Genomic DNA, 25,589 nt, shown 5'->3' with positions numbered 1-25,589 from the left:
GGTGTGGGCATTGGTAGAAGAGAGCCCAAGGATTCAGATATGCACAGTCTAGGGCATCTTTCATTTCAGGTCCCTGCTGCTCCAGCATGGATGGATTGATGGATGGATGGATGGATGGATGTGGAGTGACCAACTCAAGTTCTTCCCTGCCAACACTGAATTCCTCCTACTCGCACCTTATAAATATGCATCTCATATCCAAATATGTCTATGTGATTTATCTGTGAAAGGCAACCAACCCCTTGACCTGTGCAATCAATGCCAACCAAGGGCATGGCTTTGGATTACCCATTAAAATCCCAAAGCCATTACCATTTTCCAATAAGTCAGCATCTGCAACAAAGCATTTACTTCATCCAACCTCCATACTTGGTAACTAAGAAGCACATCTCTGGTGCCACACCTTCCACAAAAAGAAAGTCAATCTTTTTAGTGTACTTCCTGGCAATCAAGCCACCAAAACCACAAACGAATGCTGGTCTTACAGCATCTCTAAAATATGATCCCTCCCATCTGAGATCTGCACTCTTCCACCCTCCCTACCACTCTCTTACTGATCCAGTGGGAGGGTAGAAAGTGAACTGCTTCCATTGGTCCTCACTACCTGTGAGCCTGAAGAACCCAGCAGAAGAACGGGACACTGCACCCAAACAGGTAACAAACAGCACCTGGGGGCTCCAGTGCCGCAGCGAGGAATGGAGCCACCAGTGACACGTGAGACAATGCTGCAGCGAACACTGGAGCTGCAGCCGATACAGAAACCATTTCCGTTTGCAAAGATGGCCATAACACGGGACAACCATTGAGGGTGTCATGGCAGTCCAAGCAGGTACAGGGATTGGCAAGAATAGGGGGCAGGGCCAATACTAATAGGAAGGGGGGAAAAGAACAAGTGAAGTCAGTCAGTGATTGGGTGTGGCTGGACCAATCCGATATAAGAACTGATCAGCTGAATACATTATGTCACCGACTTTCTATCTTCTAGGAGGAAGACGCTGCTGTGGGGAGTCCAAGATGCTATTGAGCTTATTAAACTGTATTTAAGGAGGAAGCGATTAAGGGTTGCTTGGAATCGGACCTTTCCCATGACTAGAAGAAGACCAAGCAGAGCTACTGGTGAAGAAACCTAGCAGTCTTTTGTAAGAGATTAAATTACTGAAGCAAGTATTAAAAAAGCCTTTAATCACTAACCTGGCGTCTGGGTTGCTATAGCCTCACACTACCCTAGTCCACGTTGCTCCCTAACGAATATCTATTTTACTATCGGACCTGGTTTCCTTTTCACTCTCCTACCCCTTTTACTTTCGGATTATATTACAGCCTCGCACCCTCCTCCCCCTCTCCCTTGCCTTCTTGCCCTCCTATTCGCCACCACCAAGGTAGGAACTGTCCTTCCGTTTTTCCTCCTCCCTTATGGTTTAGTCTTTGGTCGGCGTTCAGTAAAAATGCTAGAAACATGCATGCATAAAGACATCACTAATTCAGTTACTGTTAAATATATATTCGTAACCATGCATTATGTGTTACACCACTATTAATAAATACTCTAACTTCTGGACAGACCTCTGATAATCGTAGGTCTAGGTTCATGGTACAGAAAACTGTAAATAAACAGAACACAAAGCTTGTTCCACACCATGCATGCGGGCACCCAGCCAACCAATGGTGCATACCTTTAACATCCATTTTAGGGTACACTTTTTGGAGGGATTATTTCAATGCGGTCTATCCTTGTATTAACACAGTTGACAATGCCATCCCCAAATGGCGCACGTGCACTTTGCTTTCCTCTTTTTCCACAACATTGCCAGAAGCTAAACAAAGATGACTAATTTCAGACATCGGCTAAAACATCTTCGAGGGCACACACGCAAGGCGTCCGTTTCAAGACTCACCTCCCTGGGTGTTCCTGCAGTACCTGGTAGATGCTGATCTGGAATGTCTCATTATCAAAGCGTTCCCGGATGTAATCCTTATAGATCCGAAACTCGGCGGCAGTGACGGCTTCGCCCTCTGGGATTTTCGCGAGATCAAACCGAAACTCTCGGTGATGGCGCCTCTGGTGGAAGAATTCCTTGTCATGCTCGACTGGAAAAAGACAAAACAAATACGTTGGTGACATGTTCTATTGTTCTCATTTTCTTTTCCTGGAATGTATTTTTATAATTAGTAAGGTTTAGTCATGAAACAATGTAACTTCTTGGCGCACTGTCTTCATTATTCAAAAATCTAGTGTGTGTTTTTTTTTTCGAGCTCGATCTGGAAAGGATTCATTAAGCGTTTAAACATACTCACTGTGTGGCAGCAACAAGGACGCAAAAAGGAATTATCCAAGACCCAGAGGGTGTCACATTTGGAATGACCCAAGTCTGATTGCATTCCATCCAAATTTACAATATGTAGATCACTTTCCTGACACTAGCGTTGGCACCAAAGTCCCAAAATGTTGCTGAAAAGAAAAGTCTCAGAATCCCTCCAAAAAGGTCAACCCCTAAACCAGGGAAGTTCTACACTCCCACAGGGAACTTGGGCTCTTCGCTACTGGACGCAAGGGCTGCAGCAAAGGAGCTAGCAAAAGTGAGTACCCTTTACATTTAATTATAGGGTCTATGAAAGATGCTACGCTATGCCAGGGCGTTCACTACTCTGCCCTGGAAATAGGAAAGGCAAGTATGTGTTTTGCTGTGCATAAGTGTTGGACTTTCTCTGTCATTAACCCGGGGAATCTTCAATGTGGTGTATTGTGAGAATCCTATTAACTGGCAAGTTGAAAGTGGGCAAAGGTAAGTGACGCCCCTTGAAGCCAACATTGGAAAGCAGGATATTTCTGAGATCAGGCATAGTAGAAGTGTTGCAATCTGCTGAAGTTGCAGGTTATCTCATATTCTGTGGGGTGAATCAATGGGTGCATGAAGATGCAAAGTGACTGGGCTGGATGTGGATAAGGGGTAGAAGGGAAAGGGAGAGCTGCCTAATGCGTTTCTTACAATTATGTGGGGGGGTGGTGACTGGGGAGCACACTTAGGGTAATATATCTAGCTTTTTTGTCTCTTATTCCAACACCTCGAAATTGGCCTTCATGACTCCTCTGCTGTTGCACGTCTTTCCATCCTTTTACTGTAATATGTTTTAACTGCATCATAACTACTGTATAGAGGACTTCTCTGGTTTTCTCATAGCAATTTTTATGAGATGGTCTGAACCGATTGTGGGACATATTTTTTCTGGCAGCAGTTCTCCCATCTTGGGTTGCAACCGCGTTCTTTCCCATTGAAGAGGTAAGTAGTTTCCAAGACACCGCCACATGCCAGAACATGGATCGTTTACATCCTTATGAAATAGTTCCTCTTGCAGAAACAATGTTTTTTCCCCATTCCCAAGGATTTGCCCATAAACCCATGCAAGTACCTTCAGTCTTGACACTTTAATTTGGAACGGTTCAGGGTCCAAACCACTCAAACAAAAAGGCAGACTTTGCGGAAGGCAGCCCATCAGGACCACCCCAGGAAGGTTGGTCTTTTGCCTCTGTAGAGGAGCAAGTGGATGCATTTTCCCTAACTCCAGCCCCCTCGCCACCATCCTACTGGAACTGCAGAAGACGGGCCCTGTGTGAGACTCAGTTATGCCTATATCCCATTGAGTATATGAGAGACTATATGCACTCAGGCAACCATACTGAATGCACCCTTGCACTGTAAGTGTGGAAGGATGCCGTATGGAAGGATATCAGCACGCACCATTGGACATCAGAGCGCCGAGTGAAATTTGACGAGGGCAGAGTTACGTCATCAACAAGATATAGGAAGCCATGCTGAAACGATATGGAAATACTTAAGAGTGACAAAGTATTTGTATTTTGTTTATTTGTCTAGCATTCCAAGCCCAAGGGCATATTGGCGCATTTCTTACATAGACATGTTACAGAATGTACAGTGACAAGAATAGCGATACGCAATATACAATAATATACATACAGTAATATGCATCGGGTGTAATAAAAGTTTACAGTGTTTACAAAATGAGAATATAATTACAATGAAGTGTCTTAGAGGGTAGAAGTTGGGGTGTCTAAGATTCTTGTGTGAGTAGCCACATTTTGGCATTTCTTCTGAAAGGGTGGTAGAAGAGTTCAGATCTAAGTGGTAGAGGAAGAGTGTTCAATAATTTGGCTGCTAGGATGACAATGTAACTGAAACAATAAGAGAAACGTATGAAACGATAAAGTAATCATGAATACAAAAGAAGACAAAGTAACTTGCTGACCAATAAGTGTAAATACGCAGTAACGCTAGGTAGAAAATATACATAGAAGCTTGCTATAGATGAATATATAAACACGGCAAGGACGGCCATAGTTGGAAAATGGACGCCAGCTTGTGTAAATATTCAATTCAGAAGCCGATTAGGGTTGTAGAGTCAGGAGACACTGGAAGAACAGAAGAACAGCTTTGTGTGCAAAACAAAGAGGAGTCAATGTTGGCTTGGGATCAAGGATGCTATTTTTAAGGAATAACTGCAAAGCACAAAGGGAGGCAGGCGGATAAGCCATGGATGAGACATATTTCTCTTAAATTAAAGAAGAGGAAAACCTCCAAGAGCCACGTATTGGACAATTAAAAAGTGTAGAAAGTCTATACAAGGTAGAGTGAGCAAGTCTCTAGAGGCCAGGAAGAGCAATGGCACCCAGTATAATTAAATCAAATAGCATTAAATAAGAGGCTGAAATGGTCTCCTCAAATGTGACTCAAAAGCCAAAAACAAGGGCTATTGATTAAGCCTTGGATGAAGATAGTGATGTAGCCTGTTCTCTGTTCTAGGACATTCAAGGGAGTGAAAGCACAAAGTCAACTAAAGACGGGAAACTTTGGCTCATGGACTGATGAAAGATGGACTAATTGGGAAAGCAGGGAGTAATCTGACGTGATCCAAGCACCTGTGTTTTGGTTTCCTTATGTGCTGCTGGCCGAGCCGAAAGTCCAAGGTTGGGTGAGAATGCCAACCAATCAGTGGTTCTATGGGGCAACCGGCTATACAATGTTGCATAGACCAATCCACTGCCATTTTGTTCACTATAATCAGTCTTATACATATTTAGAGGTAGTTTGAGGGTGGTCTTACAGCCACTGACATACTAACCCATAAATATATTCTATAAGTAGATATGTTCCCCTAACCAATTCCTCACGCTAATAAGTTTTATGGTTTGCCATGCAGGATTACATCATAGATGACGCATGTGAAGGTATAAGACCCCTGTGTAATCAAGTTTGTGTGTGAGCGTGCAAGCATACGTCTGATTTTTTTCAAGTTCATCCCGCTTTATTAAACTGCGAATAAAGTAGTACTTTGCATATTCTTGAGTCTGTCCGGTTATTTTGTCTAAGATCTTTATAGGTAATTCCATCTAGCACAAGAGACACTTCAAGGCGCTAGAGCACACACCTCCCTCCCTCCCTCCCTCCTTCCCACCGTTTATTTTATTTTGGGGGGTACCCCCCGGAACACCCTCCTGCTGCATGACCCCATTGCCACACTTCCCCCACCCCCCACTTGCCTCTTCAGGGTTCCCTCCAGGTCACTTCCCCAAAAACATGCGTACACCACACTTCGCAACGTGACGCAGCCTTTTGTGCGTCATTAGGGAAAAAGAATCTGTGTATACTTTACATACTAAGACTTCATACGTTTATCCTACCTAATGTTTGATTTTAAAGTTAAAGTGGGAGATATTGGAAGGATACCTATGATCACCCACCATCTCAACGTTTGTATAATCTACTTGAGTAATGCTTAGGATTTCACCAGACAATGGAGTCTATCCCACAAGTTACACATAATGGCTGCCACCCAGAAAAATAGCACACCACCTACTAATTCTCGCATAAATAATCTGTCTGCCTTGCAAATTACTAAAAGTGACCAACACCAGCTCCTAGTTAAAGTAGAACGGGTGCTGGGCTCCACGAGAGAAGCAAGCTAAACTCATTCCAAGCAGATATTGGCTACATCACTTCTCAGCAGCCTAGTAGCACTGGTCGAAGAGGGCGGGAGCGTTGCTCCTCTACTTTTTTTTTTTTATTCGGTTTTACTGTTCCTATACTTTTATTTAAAAAAGAAACAATTCCCGAATGGTTTTAAAAAAAATAAAAGTGTAGAAAGCAGTTGAAACTTGTTACTCAGTGCACTGCACTGAACATTCCCTTAAACAGCTGGTGTATTTGTATTGCGCGTGGGAAGGGGTGTGGCGATGGGGTTTGTGGGGTGTGGGGCAGGCCAGCAGGAAACATAGTTCCACTACTTCTTTTCATACACTTCGACCACTGCCTAGTAGCAGTTTTACAATTCAACAAAGTGTTCCCTCTTCCAAGATGGCCCCTGGTCAAAGTCTCAAGCACAGTCCAGTTGCACATCAGATGGTCGATAGGTTATCTTCAAATACAATCTACTCACCGTCTTCACATGGGTGTTCTTTATTCAGCACCATGCCCCACTCTGCACTACATCTACACTTCTGTATTTCAGTTCCTTACTCCTTGTGACTGCAGTTACTCCCCAGCCTCTGTTTTTGAGTACTCCATTGTTTCTTTACAAGCTGTGCTTCAGACTATGCTTCTGGCGTGTGCTTTTCTGCACTGGCTTCGGATGTGCGTCCTGAGGATTCTTGCTTCTCTGGAAACCACCACAGAATGGCATAGTCCACATCCGGAGGCCGAGAGGATGGCTCACAAGCAACTCGTAGCAACACAGGTTTGAATCCCGGTCTCGTGCTTAGATACTGGTCACCGATATGAAGTGCGTTTTAAAAGAACAATTATAATTATAAGCCTCCAGTTCTCATCTAAGGCTGGCCCACTCTGTTACTGTCTATTTGTCTGCGCTTGAAGCCACCAAGCAGTCATACCGGGGCCCTCTGGATAGCCAGAAGGTGGCTCTGATGAAGTAAAAAGTGTGCCTCCGGGTTTATCTACACACTCAATGCTTATCACTTGCATTTGCACATTATTTCACCGTGGTCACAAAGCAGATATATACAGCATTCATTTGGAGGAGAAAACAAAGCATAATCGGGATTAAATCCTCACTGGGCCTTTTAGGTCAGACAGAGACATATGGCTCAATAAAACCAAAGCCACTAGATTGCATACATTTCGAGATCATTTTCTCTTAGGATCGCCAACATTTAACCCTTTTTGGGAGGAGCTTAAGAAGTAGCTGGAGCATAAAAACACCAAAATCTATATAGGAATAGTCCTCCAAAACCTCAATCAATGCTTTTGCAATCACTACTTAAGCATTATTAAGAGTGACCCTTAAAGTCAGATGCAGAGCCAATAGATCTATCCGTGTGTGTGATGTGTGCTATGCTAAGATAAAACAGGTGTTTAATATCATTAAAGACTGTGTTCTCATCCCATTGCCTGCCTGCTCTGTCCATCGCTCTGTCCATCACTCTATCAAAAGGGAGGAGGAATAAAGGCATACCTTGTTTTTGGATTAAGGGAAGGGGTATGGATAGTGGTGTATGGATGGCGGTGGGAAGGAGAGGCAAGGGGAGTGCTGGGGGTTGGAGGGTGGCAGGGTACCCCTCTGTAAAGAGAGGGTGGGTACAAATGCAAGGAGGACATATAAAGTGAGTGATGATAACATCAGGGAGGTATCAGAGTTGGACAAGAGAGAAGGTTGGGAGTAAGACTACATAGGGAGAGAGAGAGTAGGCCAAGAAGAACCAGGGGGGAGGAAGTGCACATTTGTTTGACATTTGTATGGTGCCTATACATAAGTGTTTCCAGGAGCCACAAGACAAGAAGGGAGATTCAGGGTGGGGGGAGGAAGCCACAGGGGGGAGGGAGTTCAAGGTGGACTAAGTTGAGCTAGTCCAGGAAAGGGAGCCCGAGGGCAAGTGCTGGAAAGGGATGCAGGGGGGACTGTTGGGGATTGGTCTGGCCCTGTATGAACTCTGAGGGGACCAGTCCCCAGTTGTAGCGGCAGAGAGAGAGTTCGCAAGGGTGGGGAAAGGGAAGGAAGAGGAGAAAAGAAAAGTCTTGAGAAGTTTCCGAAACTTTAGAAGATCCAGCTCAAGTCGGAGGAGGGAAGGGAGGCCGTTCCAGAGGAAGGAGACAGTCTAGGAAAGGGATCTACCTCCCACTCTCTGCTTGGAGAAGCGTTTGACCTGCATAGAGTTGGAGCCAGAGGACCGAAGGAATCTGACCGGGAGGTATTTAGGGAGGGCAAGCTGGATGTAAAGATGTCCCAGGCCCCAGGCAGACTTGTGAATGATGCAGAGGGTCTGGAATTTGATCCTTGTGGTCACCGGGAGCCAGTGGGGAGATTTTAGGGCTGGAGAGATGCAGTCCCTGGGCATGAGGCCAAGGATAAGGATAAATCTTGCAGCCCTATTCTGGATTAGTAAGAGGGGATGAAGGGAGGAAAGCGGCAGATTGAGGAAGAGACTGTTGCAGTAGTCAAGCCTAGAGAGACGTTGAGTTTCTGGGGGAAGGTAAGTCAAGGAAGAATGTCCCTGAGAAGGTGTAGCTCAAAGTTGGACTGCTTGACAAGGTCTGTGATGTGTGGAGGGAAAGAGAGGAGTCGAAGATGATTACAAGGTTTTTTTGCCTCACAGGTGGGTGAGGGGATGGGACCGAAGAAGGCAGGCCAGAGAGAAGGGGGCAAACAAACGGCAGGCATCCCAATGAGCAGGATCTCGGTCTTACTGGCATTGAGGCAAGATCATTGGCAGAGCACCATAGCAGTCAGGTATGAGTAAGGAGGAGGAGGTAGCTTGAATGAAGGAGAGCGGTGTGTCGTTTGGAAATTAGGTGAGAAAGTAGATAGAAGGTAGGCCAGAGGGGTGAGGTAGATATTAAACAGCCATGGCGATAGAATGGAGTCTTGAGGGACGCCACAGGTAGAGAGTGTGGTGGAGGAGGGAAAAGGACCCATTTGCACTTGGGAGGGTCTGTTAGAAAGGAAGGAGGTCAGCCTTGCCAGTGCCCTGTCCGTGATGTCTAGGGTATCATGGAGGTTGTTTATGAGGATGGAGTGGTTGACTGTGTGAAAGGAAGAAGAGATTGCAGAGAATCAAAACAGAGGGAGGGTTGGAATCCAGGCTGGAGAGCAGGTCTTCACGTGTTTCAAGAGAGCAGTTTCCGTGCCTCTGGCAGCCTGAAAGCTAGACTGGTGATCGTGGAGGCAGCCGGCCATTTCGCTATGGAGGAACAGTTGAGGGATGACCAGCTTCCCCATGAGTTTGCCCAAGAAGGAATGATAGAGATAGGGTGAGAGTTAGCAAGAAGGGTCAGATGACAGCTTTTTAGGAGAGGGTGCACAGGAGAGTGCTCGAGGAATTGGGGAAGGAGCCGGTTGCATATTAGTGGTTGCAGAGGTCAGCTAAGGCTGGAGCGAGAGAGGCAATGTTGTCCTTTATGGTTCTGAAGGAGCAGGGGAACACCTGTTTAGAGGAGACTTTCATGGAGCGGATGACTCTAGAGATCTCATCTGGCGCAATGGAAGAGAAAGAGGAGAGTGTTGGGAGGTGAGAGTGGGTAAGGGGGCAGGATGACCGAGGACAGGATTTCCAAAGTTTGTTGGAGAAGTGGGTGGCCAGTTCAGAGCAGAGGGCCTGGGAGGGGAAGAGGAGGCTGCAGTAGGGTTGGCAAGTCCCTTGCAGATTTTAAAGAGTTTGGCCATGTTGTTTGTGGCTCCAGAGATACAGGCTTGGACAGGAGCCCTTTTCTTGGAGCAGATGGAGAGACGGCATTGCCTTCGGAGTAGGCGGCAGGCCAGTGTGTCAGAGGATGAGCTAAATGCCAGCCGTCTTCTGCTCTGCAGCTTTGCACTTCCGTTTCAAAGCGGCCAAGTCTAAGTCATACCAAGAGTTGCATTTGGAAGCAGGCTTCATGCAGACCTCATGACGGGGAAAGGATGTTCAGGGTGTTGGAGATGGAGAGATGGAGGTTAGCAAGAACAGAGAGTCTAATGAGGGACCGGAGAAGGGATGAAGGAAGAGGCAAATGCAGCAAGTGACGCATTTTCATTGGTCGAATGACGTAGAAGGAGGCTAGCAATGCAGGTGGAGGCGTCAAGGGACAGGGAAGGTCAAGGTGAGGAGAGAGGACAGAGTGGCCAGACCAGGAGACAGAGATAATGAGAGGGTTACGAGAGGGATGGCTGTTGAGATGAGAACATCAAGGGTGTGCACGGCCGAGTGGGCTGGGAATGAAGGAAGGATAGAGAGGGAAAGTGTTGCAAAGGTTGCGGATGAGAACAGTGGCCCCATCAAGAGTCGAGATGGATTTGTTAAAGTCCCCAAGGAAGATAAATTTAGGGGAGGAAGCGAAAAAAGAGAGGAGGGCAGGTCAACCAATTCTGAGAGGAAGAGGAAGGACGGTCCGGCAGGTCTGTAGATGGTAGCGAGAGTAAGAGAAAGTAGGTGAAACAGACAGCTTGAAGACTAGGCTTTCAAAGGATGAATAGGTTTGAGTGGAGATGATGGAGGTGGGAACCCACTCAGGGAAGATTAGAGCCACTCCACTACCAGCCTGTGAGGGCCTGGGATTGGACAAGATCTTGTAGCCTTCAAGGAGAAGAGTATCAAAAGCAGTGACTGAGCTGACCTTGAACCACGTCTCTAAGAGCAAGGATGTCAAGGTCTAAGTCTTCAAGGAGGTGACAGAAGTCAGAGGAATGTTTGATGACAGAGCGAGAATTGAGGGTGGCTAAGTGAAGATGGTTGCCCATTTAAAAGATCTGTGAGGGGGGCACAAGGGTGGGGTGCCACCGCTGGGGGTGTCAGTGGAGAGATGAGGTAAGGAGGGGTGGGAGCAGAGGGAGGGAAGTTGAAGAGAGATAAAAAGGTACCGCTCAAGAAGGAAGAGGTTGGGCTGAGACCCCTGGACCATGATAGTGCCATTATGATAGACATGAATGGTGCATTTGGAAGATGCAAAGTGCACCAAGAGCACTAATCATCTGGTGCCACCCGTAATGGGAGAGAAGGAGAAAGAGGAGAGGACAGAGACCATATGGGGGTGGGGCCCATAGGTTGGAAGAAATAATGGCAAAGGGAATGTCAGTGATAGTCTCTGTAGAGGAAACATTGATGTAGGTGACTGTGATGGGAAGGCCAGGGATGGAACTCATGCAATGCCTTTTTTAGTTTCTTCCTTCCAGTCTCATTGAGAGAGGGAGGATAAGAGATGAAGAAGCAGTTAGAAATGATAGGGGAGACGTAGAGAGCAATGGGGGGGTGGGAGAGCAGGTGGAGGAAGTCAGAGGATAACAGGGGAGGAGGTAAGCACTATGCAACAGTAAAATCACACCAGGAGGCCAAGCAGACAGATCAATTGAGCACGTTGGAAATGGAAAGATATACAGATCAGTTAAATTGGTAGCACACCTACATTATATTTTTAGCCAAAAGCACTAAAAGCAGTACAAAATGGGGTGGAAGCACATCTAAATGCGATTTGTTGCCAAAAACAGTCTAAAGCAGTACAGAAAAGGTGGTGGATGCACCCCTAAATCCGATTTCAGCCAAAAGCACATGATTTAGATGCTCAGCTAGAACGACGATGTGGTGTTATGAAGGCAGAAAGTAAAGGGACAATCACAGAGTGACATTATGCAGAGCAACCTGCCATAAGGAGGAGTATTGTACATAAAGCTTAGCATGGGTGTTGGCCCAAATGGCAGTGAAATGGAACTTGGAAAGTTTGGTGCAGAGAAAGTCAGTGTTGCACATAAGAAGAGTGCTTTCATCTAGAATTTTTTTTAAAGAGGTCGTAGAGAATAGCATGGGTGCCGATCTGATCCTGAAGCACACGGAACGGGAGCCGTGTGTGACCAAACGAGTAAGGTTGCAGTGGAGGAAGAAGGAGCAGCCGCGATACAGAGGTTAGGGGGCTTACCCCTGGATGCAGAACGGACGCTGCGGAGAGATGTAGTCCAGGCCGCACACCGATAGCAAAAGGGGAGGCCCTTGAAGCCCTCACAGGGCCAGACAGGGAGGGCAATGGCCCTTAGGAGGAGGCCCTTTGAGGTGGCCTGTGATTGCCTGCTGGCTCAGTCTGGTGCAGGAGGATGGGGGTCTGGCCAGTCATTCAGGCGAGCCTCGGCTGCTGTTCCAGAAAGGCAGCAACAGCTGATTCAGATGCTGCATGGGGCGGCCATCTTAGAAGGCCCCTTGCCGGCACTTGGAGAATGGATGGTGTGTGGGTGGTGCGGGAAGCAGGTAGGGGGCAGCCTACAAAGTGAGGAATGAGAGGCTCCCCCAACGAAGAGCATACGTTTGAAGACACAGCCCTTGAGGGGGCCGCCGATCGCCTGCCGGCTCTGTCCGGTGCAGGAGGATGCTGCCAGTGATCATGGCACAGAGTGCAGGGCAGGTAACATAGGGAATAGTCACATGAACAGAAGTCACACAAAGCCGCGTTGCCTATGCTGAAGGAGGGCAACTTTCCTTAGAGGGCATTCCAAAAATACATAGATCAATTTCCCTGTCCAACATTTAGATGCATCTTCATGTTAATCCATTAAGTAAGCTACCCTTCATGGAAGTCATCTACCTGATGAGCGTAGGTGTTTATGTGATGAACCAGAGACAATTGAATCACTAAGACATCTATTGACCTCAAGCAACTCTATGCTAAAATACTATGTTAGTTAAGACGTTCATATCAATGATACATTTTGCTGACCTGTGTCAACCCAAGAACCTTTTGCTTTGACTAGGTAACTATTTTACGGTGTACATAGGTGAAGGGAAATCTTTTTCCTCTCTCACCTAGTCTTTTTTATGGGTGACATTTTTATGTCCCTCCATAGTGTATGGTTGAAGTTATAGTTCTAGTTTCCTACAACTTTTGGGCTTAGGCTGGGTTGCCCCTATGGGCTCCGCTGTTAATTTCTCTTTCAAGTACTTCATGTAATCTCCCTTTACATTTTATATAGTAAGACAGCACAACCCACCTTATGTGGAGTGCTGGGGGATACAATGTATCCCCTTTCTTACTTACCTGGTAACATTTTGTTACATTTGCTAGGTTTACATGAATTGCTGGTGGCAGTAGTTTTACCTTTATGGCTTTTAGTCTTTATTACTCGCAGGCTGTTAATTCAGCCACGGTAATGCACAGATGGGCCATCATTTTTCTAAAATGGTGGGCTCTTTTTCCCCCAGTTCTTGTGTGCTTGCTGTTTCTGAGGTCTTCCCCTGCCATTCTAGGTGGGAATGACCTCAGTGGCTGTTCTGTCATCGGCGGGAATCCTGTGGATTCCCAGCCCAGACTCCAGAGTGTCTGGAAAGTCAGGAAGCGAGGCAGGAGTACAACTTCGTCTTCCACCTTGCCTGTAAGGGAACAACTCCCAGTGGCGGGCTGGCTGTCCTGATTTGACAGCCAGACCACCCTGCTTTAAAATGTGGGGAGAGAATGCAGAGGTTGTGCTGTAGTTCCTGATAAAAACTCAACCTGGGAGATGCTGACAAGCTGACCTGTGGATCCAAAACCAAAGAGGGTGATGAAGAAACAAAGGCTGTAGCGATTTCCAGCGATTTGAGATCCTGCTGTGTAACCAAAGCCTGCTTTTACCCTTTGTTCCAATCGACCTGGGGATCCTGAAATAGACGACCCAGAGCCTGGCGAGACCCACTAGACTCAAGAAGACCTGCATTTTGAGCCATCCCACGTCGTACTGCAACCTTGCGAGGATGCAATATCCCAAACCCTGGGACCTTGAGCCATTGTGAGATGTACAGTCTTCTGAATTCTGAATATTGGTGAAAAGTTGTGGGTATCCTGCTGAACCTCCAGAGACATGACGTAAATTCAAAAAGTCCCCTCATCAGAGTGCTGGACCTCTCAAATGACGGGAAACCGGGCAGCGATATTCTGTCTTCTTCGGTGCTCCTGAAAAAGGCACCCAATCCAGAGCTGCATCCAGCCATAAGGAAATCTTACCTGGAGCCTTCTTCCATGATTCCTGCTGCAAATGTCCTTCCAAAGTCCTGTCTTCCATCTTCAAGACAAAGGAATCCATCAACTAGGTTTTTGACTGTATATCCTGAAGTCTTCCTTCTGTGTTGGCTGGGGTACTTACTTACCTTCAGTCTTTTGTGATTCTTGTGTATCCGTGGGTACTACTGTGATTGGGAGGTCTCTCATCCAGTTCACCCAGGCCCACTGCTGGAATCCTCCTAGGGTGTTTTCTCTGAAGTCCCTGGACCCTAACTAACTTTCAAAGTGAACTTACTTGTTTGCCCAGTCTTCCTTGGGAACTCAGACTTTGCCTGCAACTGGGCCCTGTCTTGCCCTGCCTACTTTTGGCTCCTAGACCAGAAGGGTCCCTCTTTTTCCCCAGAGAACTCATGTCCTAGAATTGGGAAGGGCTAGATAATTTAAAAGGGTCTGCCTTGAAAGGTAGAACAAGTGTTGAAAAGTGTACTTATTGGCAAAAGAGTTAGTTGGTAACTTTAAACACTGAGTGAAAAGTTACAAAAAGTTGTTACTTACCATAGCTATGTTCTGCCATTCTGAAAAGTATATATATATATATATATATATATATAGGATTTACATACCTTGAATAAGTATTGTCAAAGTCTTACTTTCCTTAGAAAGTGTCTAGCCATTCTAACAGAAAGTAGATATTTATTTATTGTTCGCTTGCTAGACGCTTATACAGGAAGTAAATATGGTTTCAAAGTGCCCACAGGGCAACAGACAGGGGACAAGGGATGAGAAACAAATTACAATACATAAAAAATAAATATAAGTACACTGGTGAGGTAAACACGAACCTACTATGCCTTTGAGTGTTACTCACCTGTGAATTGGGTTCCCCAATTCCCAAAGGTAATGCTTCTGGTTTCACTTTATTATTCCTGTTATGATAATTTTAAGAGTGTCCCCAATTGGGACTTGCTTCCCCTGACTTGCTGTTAGCCTGTCCATAATAAGTCTGCCTAGGTCATATTTAACTTTTAGGTTGCTGGTAGCTACTTACAAAAGTAAATAGGTTTTACTTACCGGAAATAGCTTTGTGCCTTCCAAAAATAAACAAGTTATTGCTTTCCTTAGTCTGTAAACTGAAAAGCAACTGTAATTGAATATTACACCACAAGGTCCAACTCCCCTAGAATAACTTATCCTGAATCAGAGTTATAGGTGCATACTGTTCCTGGAATAAGTGTTCCACTATTCTGAAAAGTATATTGTCCAGTTGACTTACTATGTGATTTCTTGCTCAGCATCACGGTACAACTGTTAGGCTCTACTACCCTTGTATTACTGAAAGTAATCCAAAAGTAATGATTGGTTTTGACTTCCCTAGAACTACTGTTAGGTGTTCCAAATAAGGTTACATGCTTTGATCTGTGCACCCTCAAGCATAGTGTTGTGTTTTTTATAATTGTGGTTATATATAATGTGATTGTTCTTATTCCGCCTCACCCACCCCAAGATTTATCTGATCCTACGTGTATTTAAATAAACCATTTATTTTTTACAATACATAGTGTTTCAGTGTGTCTTTGGACCATTTGTATTACAATGTATTTGTGCTGACCCTATAGCTCTCTCTCCATCCAAACATAAGCCTGGCTGCTCTGTCTACGCTACCCTATACTAGGGTGGTAACGCCTTATACTAAGAGCAGAGTCTTGTACTGCCTCAGTTGAATGGTTTTACTAAACCCTTAGTTGGACTTCAGAGAAACTGTCCTAACTCTATATTAGACACTATACACAATTTACGGATGTTTTGGCCGAAGTGCGTAATTAATTGTTTTGGTTGAATTTTCTCTCAGGTTGTAGCCTGTTCAGATCGATTGCCCTTGTAAGGGTTTGGCAAGCCTTTATTTATGTGCTGAAAATAGGGTATGAAGTATCCCACAACTCTATTCCCGATTGTTAATTTGAAGTCCTACATTGAATTTTGAGTTAAGTGTATTCCATTTTACGAGGATTTAATTATTTTATTTATTTAGGATTTGTATGTGTACGACTAACATTTTAATTTGTATTAACTTGTTTTATCTACTTTTTATGAATAGTTCACCCCACCGACCTCATATCAAAGTATGATTATACATTTTTTGCATTTTTTTTTTAAAGCGCTCACACAGCCTGCGGGCATCGAGGCGCTGTTACAGGATGTTTTTTAGTTGTGTAATTGTTTTTGTCTTAGTTGCAGATTTATAACATACTTACACACCCAGGGGTTTCCAAGCGCGTACCCGGGGATCTGTGTTGCTTCATGTCGTCTAGCTTCCAAGGCGCGCATGTTGCCGCGGAGTTATCCTCCCAGGACAATTATACTGTCAACAATCAACGCCTTTTTTCGATTTCACAATGTGAACATTGCAGCATACAGAAGGATGAAAACCCAAAGCTCACTACAGACCAAAAAACACGGCAGACATAATGATACCGCACGCAATCAAATCAGTCAGACTAAACTGATAGTCAGTGTGAAATCTAAGCGTCCAGGACTGGTGCAATTGGTAGTATTGACTTAACAAAGGTAGCTTTCTCATCATGAAGTATGAGCAAGAATTAGCCTCAAGAGACAACATGGGCTAAAATAACCAAAGGAAGGTTCCGTCTAAGAACTGAAGACTGAAATAAATTCCCGCCTTCAACCTAAACATGAAGTTTGACATGTTCAGTGATACGGCAAGGCATTCCCTGTACCAATAAAAAGCATGCACTGGGATATCCTGAAACAGACAAACAACTAGGGAACTATGGGTCCGTGTCTTGTCTCTGCTCCATTTGTCTGTGGACTTTAGACTTCGGTCAAATGCCTAAATCACTGTTGATATCATTCAGTGTCTGATAAATGACAAACAAATTCTTACTAGCCAATAGTGACTTATTGCCCACCCCCACTAATGACCTATTCTTGAAAATCCAAATAAAATGTTTTAATTGTTTTTTTAATGTAGGTCGACACCCTCAGGTTGAGCACCTGGGATGGTTACAATGTTGAAGTGGATGCCTTATAAGTACCAGATGAGTAGTTCAAGATGGCGTTTCTCTTGGGCTGTATTACACTGCTATATCAGACACCACCTAGACCTTCGATTGCACTGAATATAGGATGATGCTGAGCCAAGGTTTCCAGTAACCGCTTTCATGAAGAAAGTTCTGCACACTTTACATGAAAGTGCCCTTGCTTTTAATGGCACACTCTCTCTTTAGGAACAGCAATTACTATGCTGTTCATCTCACAATGCATTCATTCCAAACATCTATAATCTCAAAATCCATGTGTAAACTCTTGGCAAATTGCAATGCGTAACCCCCCCTCTTTCTATTGCCTATCCCATGATCTTGATATTCGTGGAAAATTAAGATCTCAGACTTGAAATTCGTTCTCATCTTGTCCCATCACATGCCAACTCTTCCAAAGTCTCATTCAGCACTGCACCACACTGTGCCGCACTCCGGCACTGTTAAATCATGCACACAACTTCTACTTCCATAAGATTCTGTGGAACCAGCAAATCCTTCAAGATTTGCAGCGGCCATCTCACAGAATCAGCCTGGCATCTGATAATTCCACCCGGCATTTCACGCTCTATATTCCTGGATGACGTCTGCCTTGACAAGCTGCCTACTGGTAAACCTCCAATGCAACTCACAATTCCATATCCATGAAATACCTCAGCCTCAAGCTCGTAAAACATCAAGTAAAAAGGCTGTTGCACTGAAAAATGTGAAAGAATAGCTCTGCTCCCCACTAATAAAGCAGCATACCCGGCTCATCTCTGACACTACAGACAGATCCTTGGTCTATCACAGCAACGAATACATCCTTGTCACGCGGCCTCCGACATCAAAACCACCACATGCAGCTCTCTTCAATGTCTAGAGCAAAAAAAAGGATTGGAACGAAGGTATAAAACGCAAACGAGAATAACAGTTTATTTAAATGTATTTTTAGTTTTGTAGCCACTTTCGCACATATAATATAAATGCTTGTAAACATAATACACAATATAATCTCTTCAATGTCTGGGCATACATCTACAAACCCTCAGTTTCTGATGCTTGCTTGGTCTCTTCTCAAAAACTTGGACAACCCATCTCTTGATTTCCAAACAAAGATCCCAAACATGGATCCCAAAACGTAACCCTACCTTCCAGTCCTCCACACCTTTTCCTCTACCACTGATGAATAAGATTCTTTATTTGTCAAATTCAATACATCCCGTTGCCTTTCTCAACTTCGAAGTGGGGGAGAGAGTGGTCAGCAGAGGAAGGGTCAACAATGCGGTTGGCCATGGTAAGAGGATGATTGAGGGTTATGAAGGGCGCTGAGGAAGTGGCCAGATAGAAGAGAGTCCAGTTCAAGTTTGTGGGCACTGGCGCAATCAGGCTCTAGCAGGAACAGAATCAAAAAAGAGATATAGGTCATTGAAGAATAATTTCAAGTAATCTGGGGTAGGGGTCTGTATAGTAGGAGAATACTGGTGTGGTAGTGTGCAAAGGGGCGAGAGGGTGAAAGAAGGGAGCAGGAGAAATGGCTCTATTGATCATTTGGATAAGGTTCCAGTGCCATAACCCACTCTGGTGGCGATTGGCAAATTATAAAAAGGTGAAATCATAGCATTTGACCAACCCCGATATCTTTATGTCTAGCTGAAGGAAGGGATTCAAAGATAGGAGAGCATGTGTGAAGGACCGCAAATGTGGCAGCGTTGGAGATCAATCGAGTCTTCCGTGATATGCATGGCCACAAGCGTTACATTTGCAAAGCACAACTATTGCTTTTATGTCTGCACATGAATTGAATTCCCAATGTTTCCACTTCATAATATCGAACAGATTGCCATCCTGCCCATTTGCTCTGCAGCCTGATTGCCATTTTAATTTCTCAGACCAGAACATATCATGCAAGCTCCAGAAATCCTCCAGGTCTCAAGTGCATAACCATGAATCCGTGGTTGGGTTAGACATGGCATGGTCTACAGGAAGAATGCCATCATATTTTCATTTACTTTTGAACGCATATGTTTGAGTGGAGAAAGTTGATTGAATAGAATTGTTTATAATAAATCTGGCCTCCATAACTTTGAAACGTTCCAGGAATAGTGCTCTTTATATCAATAGGTCCTACATGTTTCTTTTGCTCTTAAAAAAAAGCTTGTTCAGTACAATACACTGATGAGAAATATCATAACCTCCACTCTTCCCTCTCACTCCATACATCACTAGAACCCAAGGGGACCACCAGCAACACCAACCTGAAACAGAAGAGGATCCAGAAAAAGACGTGAACCCAATATGAAAGCTAGCCAACCTACTCAACGATGAAACGGTACGATGTTCAATCATTGACAGTTTTTTCAAAGGGTGTTTTTCTGAAAAATATTTGCCGAAAAAACCCCATCGGAAACTTTGGGGGTGGTGGGAAAGGGAATATAAAGGGTTGGGGGTCAGAAACAGAAAAGTATAAAATAGGTGGAGGAGCATGGGTTTAGGAGGGACCCCCCAAAAAGTTAAAAACAAAATTTTGATTCATTTTCGTTAATATGACATAGAACCGATTAAACAGACCAAACAACGTACACCCAGCGGATTTGTATTTGTTTTATTTGTAACACGCTCCCTCAGGCCCGGAGGCATCAGGGCGCAACTTGGGCAGGTTACATAGCAAACATGGATAATAATGAGCATCACCAACAAGACCACCGAAAGATGCAAGCAAGAACAAAACTACTTTGCGACTGGAGAATCGACATTCTCTTTGTAACAGAAAACTGGCTAGCTGAAAACTCCAAAGTCATACTGCACAGCTGCCTACCTGACCATTTCAAATGCATGCAGGCAAAGAGAAAAGGAAAAAAAGAATAAAAAGGAGTAGGACCCGCAGTGGCCTACAAAGAACACCTAAAAATAAAAACAACCGACACACTAAACATCACGAAATGCGAATCCCTCGTCCTTCACCTGACCTCAGAACCAGAAACAAATTTCACGTTTATACTCTTCTTTAGACCACCAACCTACGATGCAACCTTCATGGACACCTTCGAAGAAGCAGTCATGAACCATTGATTTATGGTTCCAAGAAGAGAACGTGAACTCAGAAAACCCTATCAAAGCAGCTTGTGATGATGAAATTACGACAGATAGTGAAAGGAGTGAAGCACACAGCATGAAACACACTGGATGCAATCTTTGCCAATAAAAACTGGATCACAACAGCACCACCAATCCAAATACTCTGGAGCGACCACCTCTTTATACCCTTTGTGATCCAAATATCAAAGGCAGCCTACAAACACCAAAATAATCCCCCAATCTGGAAAAGAAGCTAGTGAACCATCAAAAGCAGTAACCTAGAAGAAAAACTGGAATCCTCAAAACCATTGATAGCAAACATGAACGCAACTGACATGGATGAAAAAACAGACCTAGCCTTGAAATGGATCGCAAATACAATAGACTGCATCTCCCAGGAAAGAAACCCTCATCCCATCACAAAAGAATGCAGTGGTGAGATGGTTCATGCCCCACCTCAAAGCAATGAAAATAACAAACCAGAAACTAGAACAAGAATGAAGAAAAAACTACAGGTCAAAAGAATAAACACATCAAAAACACAAATCCGATCATACAAAGTGGAAATTCTCAATGCAAAAAAGAAATACTACAACGACCGGACCACAAAAGCCGGCAACACTCAGAACTATTGAACATTGTAAACAAGATGAGAAGTCCCCCCCCCCGATGCAATAACACTGTTGCCCTTGCTAAAATTATGCAATGATCTTGCTAATCACTTTAAGAATAAAATTACCAACACACACCGGATAATACAAAGTTGAACGATCAACCAAAACGTTCACCACCTCCAACCAACCCCTGAACCACAGAACAGACTGAACAGTTTTACCCAAACATCAAGAGAACAATTCTTCAGCTTGGTGAACAAAAGCAACAAGGCACCCCAATGGACCCCTGTCCACAGATATCTACAAATATATCCTTACACAGAGTACACCATCGAAATACTACCTAAACCCCTTCAGTCTGTCACTTTCAACGGGAAGAGTACCGCAATCCTTAAAAACTGCCTACATCAAACCACTCCTCTAAGATACTACGGGTGATGTGGAAGACCTCTCAAACTACAGGCCGATCTCAAACCAATACTGAAACACATCGAAAATAGCCCCTATTGGACAGGCATAAATCGGTTTCAAACCCATGAGAAGAATGGAGATGTCAAAACTCTCTATAAGGGACGACTAAAAAATCAACGCAGATTCCAACTCGGCCCTGATACTACTTAACCTCTTCACATCGTTCTACACAATCAACCATTACACCCTTGTCAAAAGACTGGAAAGAACAGGGATCAGCAACAAAACGCTGCTTTGGATTAAATCTTTCTTGTCCGAAAGAACAGAAACAGTATACTTAAAACCTTTCAAATCCGCACCGCGGGACACCACTTGTGGATTCCATAAGGCTCCTCTTGTTATCCTAGCTACTGTTCAACTTCTATATGATGCCGCTGATAAACCTCATCAAAAGACATGGCTTTACATGTTACAACTACGCAGATGATACACAAATCATCTACAAAATTGGTGAGAAACAAGGAGAGAACCCCACACTAATAGACTGTCTTAAATAACTCTACCGATGGATGAACACTAATGACCTCAATATTAACCTGGAAAAAAACGAAATCCTGATTATACCAGACAACCAAGAAACCACCAGTAGATCCCTTTGCCCACAGAACTGGGAACACCACCCACACCATCCAAAGTAGTCAAAAACCTTGTGATCCTAATGGACGAGTGAACACTAGAACCTAAAGTAAATGTGAGAATTAAGAAATGCTTCCTCCATCTTCACATGATTAGAAAGATTCTACCCTTCCTCTCCTGCACTCACAAAATACTGGCCATCATCTCCCTCATCATGACTATACCAACAGCATATACCTCGGAATGCTCGACTACTTGATGAGGAAACTGCATCAAATTCAGAATGCAGCTGCCAGACTTCTTAAACTCTCATGAAGAGACCACATCACACTAGTGCCAAGGATGCTACATTGGCTCCCAGTTAAAAACTAAATCACCTTCAAAACAATGGGCATAACACACAGAGCAATCCACGAACCAGGGAGCGGAATTCATACAAAAGTAAATTACCTTCTACAAGCCAACAACAACACTTAGATCCAGCAACGACATTCGCCTAGAACCTAAACCCTACACGAGGAAAAAAGTAGGTGGATAGGTATTCTCTCGCATAGCCGTAAAACTTTGGAACCCCCCCCCCCCAAGAGAAATATGTACTATGGAGGACCATCTGAAATTCCAGAAACTTCTAAAAACCTGGCTCTTCAGCTCTGAACGGGATGACATCGACTGAACAGCCACACACCATGAAACTAACACAAAAGAAAAGGAGAGGGAGTGGGCCCGGGGTGGAGGGCAGGGGAAAAGAGAGGAGTCTAACTTCCATACAAGCCGTCTTGCGAAACCTATACCCTTCACAATTTGCAGGGATCTTCTTACATCTTACCATGATTTCTTTTCTTTTAAGGAAAGTCCAGTGAAAACGCATAAAGGTGGCACAGGTCAGTTTATGGGGTTAGATGCTAAGAAACGGGTCAAATACACCCCTCCGTTTGTCACCTTCCCTCAAGTAAGCTAAGGATGGCTAAGACTGAAATCAGTCCAAATGAAAATTATCAGAGAGGATGCAGATGTTTCCTCCCGTTCCAATTCCTGTACTGCTCTCGTTGCACCCTGCAATTTAGTGTTCAAAAAGTCAGAAGAGAGCTGCATTTCGCTGCCAAAATCCACTGACGTGGGCCAGGCAATAGACCATACACTGAAGGCCTGCATTTCATCTGAGATGTCCCGTATTCTGTGCACCATTGGTATTAAACTAACTTGAAACAATGCTAATCTGTACGCACAAAGATGTTCCTTTAATATAATTGAGTGAGTCATTAACTGTAATTAATGTCTTGCTACATTTCTGAGCTCAAAGCAAAGCCATAAATAGAGAAAGCGCTATTCTATAAACGGATGCAGCGAGCCATCCATTGTGTCTTGATGGGTGCTGCAGCTCAAAGTCATCACACTAATGGAAGTGCACAACCAATAGAAACACCATCACAGAGCTCACACACCCAAGTAGCAGTAACATTGTCAGAAATGACCTACCACTCCAAGATGGTACCCATAGAAATGCTGCTTCATCTCTATGGCCCAATGAGAGGCACTCTTCCCCCCAGAGCAGCGGATTGGAAACCTCGGATGGTACTCCTAACCGCAAAATGCAGCATCAAACAAAGTATGCAACTACAAAACCCATTTCACATTTGATAACTGTCTCCCCATATTACACAGCTGTTCCAGGTTCTTTAAAAAAATGGATACCACATTAATGGAGCTTCCCTTCCACAGGAGGCGTTCTTTCTACCAACAGGAGCAGCTGATTAGCTTATTCCCTTGCACTGGTAGGCAGAAGCCAAAGTGCTCTCAGCTGCAGATCCGCTGTCGCCATCAGATTGGGCACCATTGCCTTTAAATGTAGCTCTGTCTCAGGTGTGTCTGGTTTGCAAAAGCTCCGTTAGTCTACCCCACACTAGTTGCAAAACATGATGCCACGCGTGGCTGCTTATTTGGGAAACATTGTCATGTTGGTATAATCAATGTATGAACATTGAAGAGAAAAATCCCAGAGATCATTTACTGTTATGGCTCTGATAAGTTAAAAGGTTACAAACCACTTAAACACCACCAAAAAGTGAATTTATAGAATTAGAAGACACATAAATATGGTGTCGGATTAGAAGAGAGGGTACTCATTAAATGCTAGGTGTTGCACGTGCGTTTTATGAGCTCGATATCCACGGGCGACATGGTTCCCCATTCACACGAATATCGCAGTCGCACTGAGCGGCACTTCAGCAGGACTACTACTAACTGACAGCCACTGGAGGGGAGTCCATCAGGAGGGTCTTCATGCCAGCCACGCTCCTCTGCGCAATGGAGAGTGATCGCAATAAGGGGCAGCCGCGACAGGAAGGAGCAGGGCCCTGGCTAGATTAGAGTGCGTTTATGTTATTGCCACCGACATCGAGAACATGTGTGCTGGGGGTAGGGTGACGGGGGGTGGTGGGGGGGTTGGGGCAGCCATCATCCCCACAAGGAAATGTGCTGAAAGCATGGAATCTTAGCCCTGCCCATTCCAAATGAGCTGCGACTTCAAATGGTTCAGAATGTAACATGTTAAGGTACTTCCTGCGGGTCTCGTGTGGACTCTGTAATAATCGGACTGTGCTTTGGTTTCGACAAGGATTTCAGTAGGGTAGGGCGCCTGGTTGCATGAAAAGAAATTCAGTCCTGCATAGAAATGGATAACATTATTTCAGATTTCTCCAGTCTACTGGATGCCCCAGTCCAGCTCCCTCTGGGAAGAAGTACAATTCAGTTTCAGGGATTACCAGAAACATAATTAAACATTCATGGCAAAGCCAGTGACTAATTGAGCTCGAGGACTAGTAAAGGCAAGGCTAATATTATGCAACGTGCCCTGCTGAATTTATGCACTTTGAAAAAGAGGAATACCCAACTTGGAGACAGCCACAGTCTAAAGGCATCGTGCCCTCGAAAATAACGACTGGAACAAAATACATTAAATATAAATGGTTACTTGAACATTGTTAATGTTAATGTTAAAGAACATTTGTACCGCGCACTATCACCACCGAAGTGGTCCCCTGGCGCTCTGGCGGCTCTGAAAAAGGGGAGGAGAGGGGGTGGGTTAGTGGGAATAAACTGGAAAAGTGCAAGAGAGCAGGGATGTGCTGTTGGCAGCCTCAGCCCGGTGGGTCCGTTGGCTGGGGTTGGGGTGTTTTACGATCGATAGTCATTGTGTGCTGTTGTCAGTGCTTTAAGTGGGCCGGGGCCAAAGTGAGGCTGAGCCGGGGCCCTGCCGGGGCCCCCCAGCCCCACCACGCCATGGCAGGACGCATTATCCCGCCGCAGCCGCAACGAGAGATGCGCCCGCCAGTTTAACGTCAGGCAAGCTGACAGAAGTGCCAGCCAGCCACAGCGTCGCTGTGACTGGCTGGCACTTCCGCCAGTCTCTGTAACTTTCTCTGATGACCCCTCATCTGAGGGGCCATCAGAGGAAGCTACAGTCCCTTAGTTCCCCTCGCCAGGTCACTGACCCTCAGCGAACCCGCGGGCTCCATGATCTAATATGTAGATTAGATCACGGAGCCCGCGGGTTCGCAGAGAGTGAAAGACGCCTCGGGGTCAGTGCTCTGAGCAGAGATCACTGAGCCTGAGGCGCCTTTCTCCTTTGGCAAGGCTTTATAAAAGATGCCTTCAACTGTGTACGTTTAAGCCATCTTTTATACACGTAGAAATATTTCTATGTTTATAACAGATGGCTTGAATCGTACACAATTCAAAACAACTTTTATAAAGCTTTGTCGACGGACAAAGCCACCTTGGGTTTTGTCCGTCCTCAACGCTTTATAAAAGATGCCTACGTTTCAAGCCGTCTTTTATAAACATAGACATATGTTACAAATGTC

At 44.7% G+C, this 25,589-nt stretch overlaps 1 protein-coding gene across 1 annotated transcript in view; it reads right to left on the bottom strand.

The window, feature by feature from the left end:
• Nucleotides 1-25,589, bottom strand: part of BMP7 (bone morphogenetic protein 7) — a 557,435-nt gene that overhangs the window by 159,956 nt on the left and 371,890 nt on the right. Inside the window, exon 2 of the mRNA XM_069651102.1 lies at nt 1,896-2,088. Coding sequence (XP_069507203.1) covers nt 1,896-2,088 — 193 coding nt within the window. The remainder of the gene's footprint in view (nt 1-1,895; nt 2,089-25,589) is intronic.

Source organism: Ambystoma mexicanum, chromosome 3p (assembly GCF_040938575.1).
Source record: "Ambystoma mexicanum isolate Mex_15411 chromosome 3p, UKY_AmexF1_1, whole genome shotgun sequence".
NCBI classification, from domain to species: domain Eukaryota; kingdom Metazoa; phylum Chordata; class Amphibia; order Caudata; family Ambystomatidae; genus Ambystoma; species Ambystoma mexicanum.
Note: the sequence above shows the minus strand (reverse complement) of the source record. Positions and strands in the feature narration are given on the sequence as shown.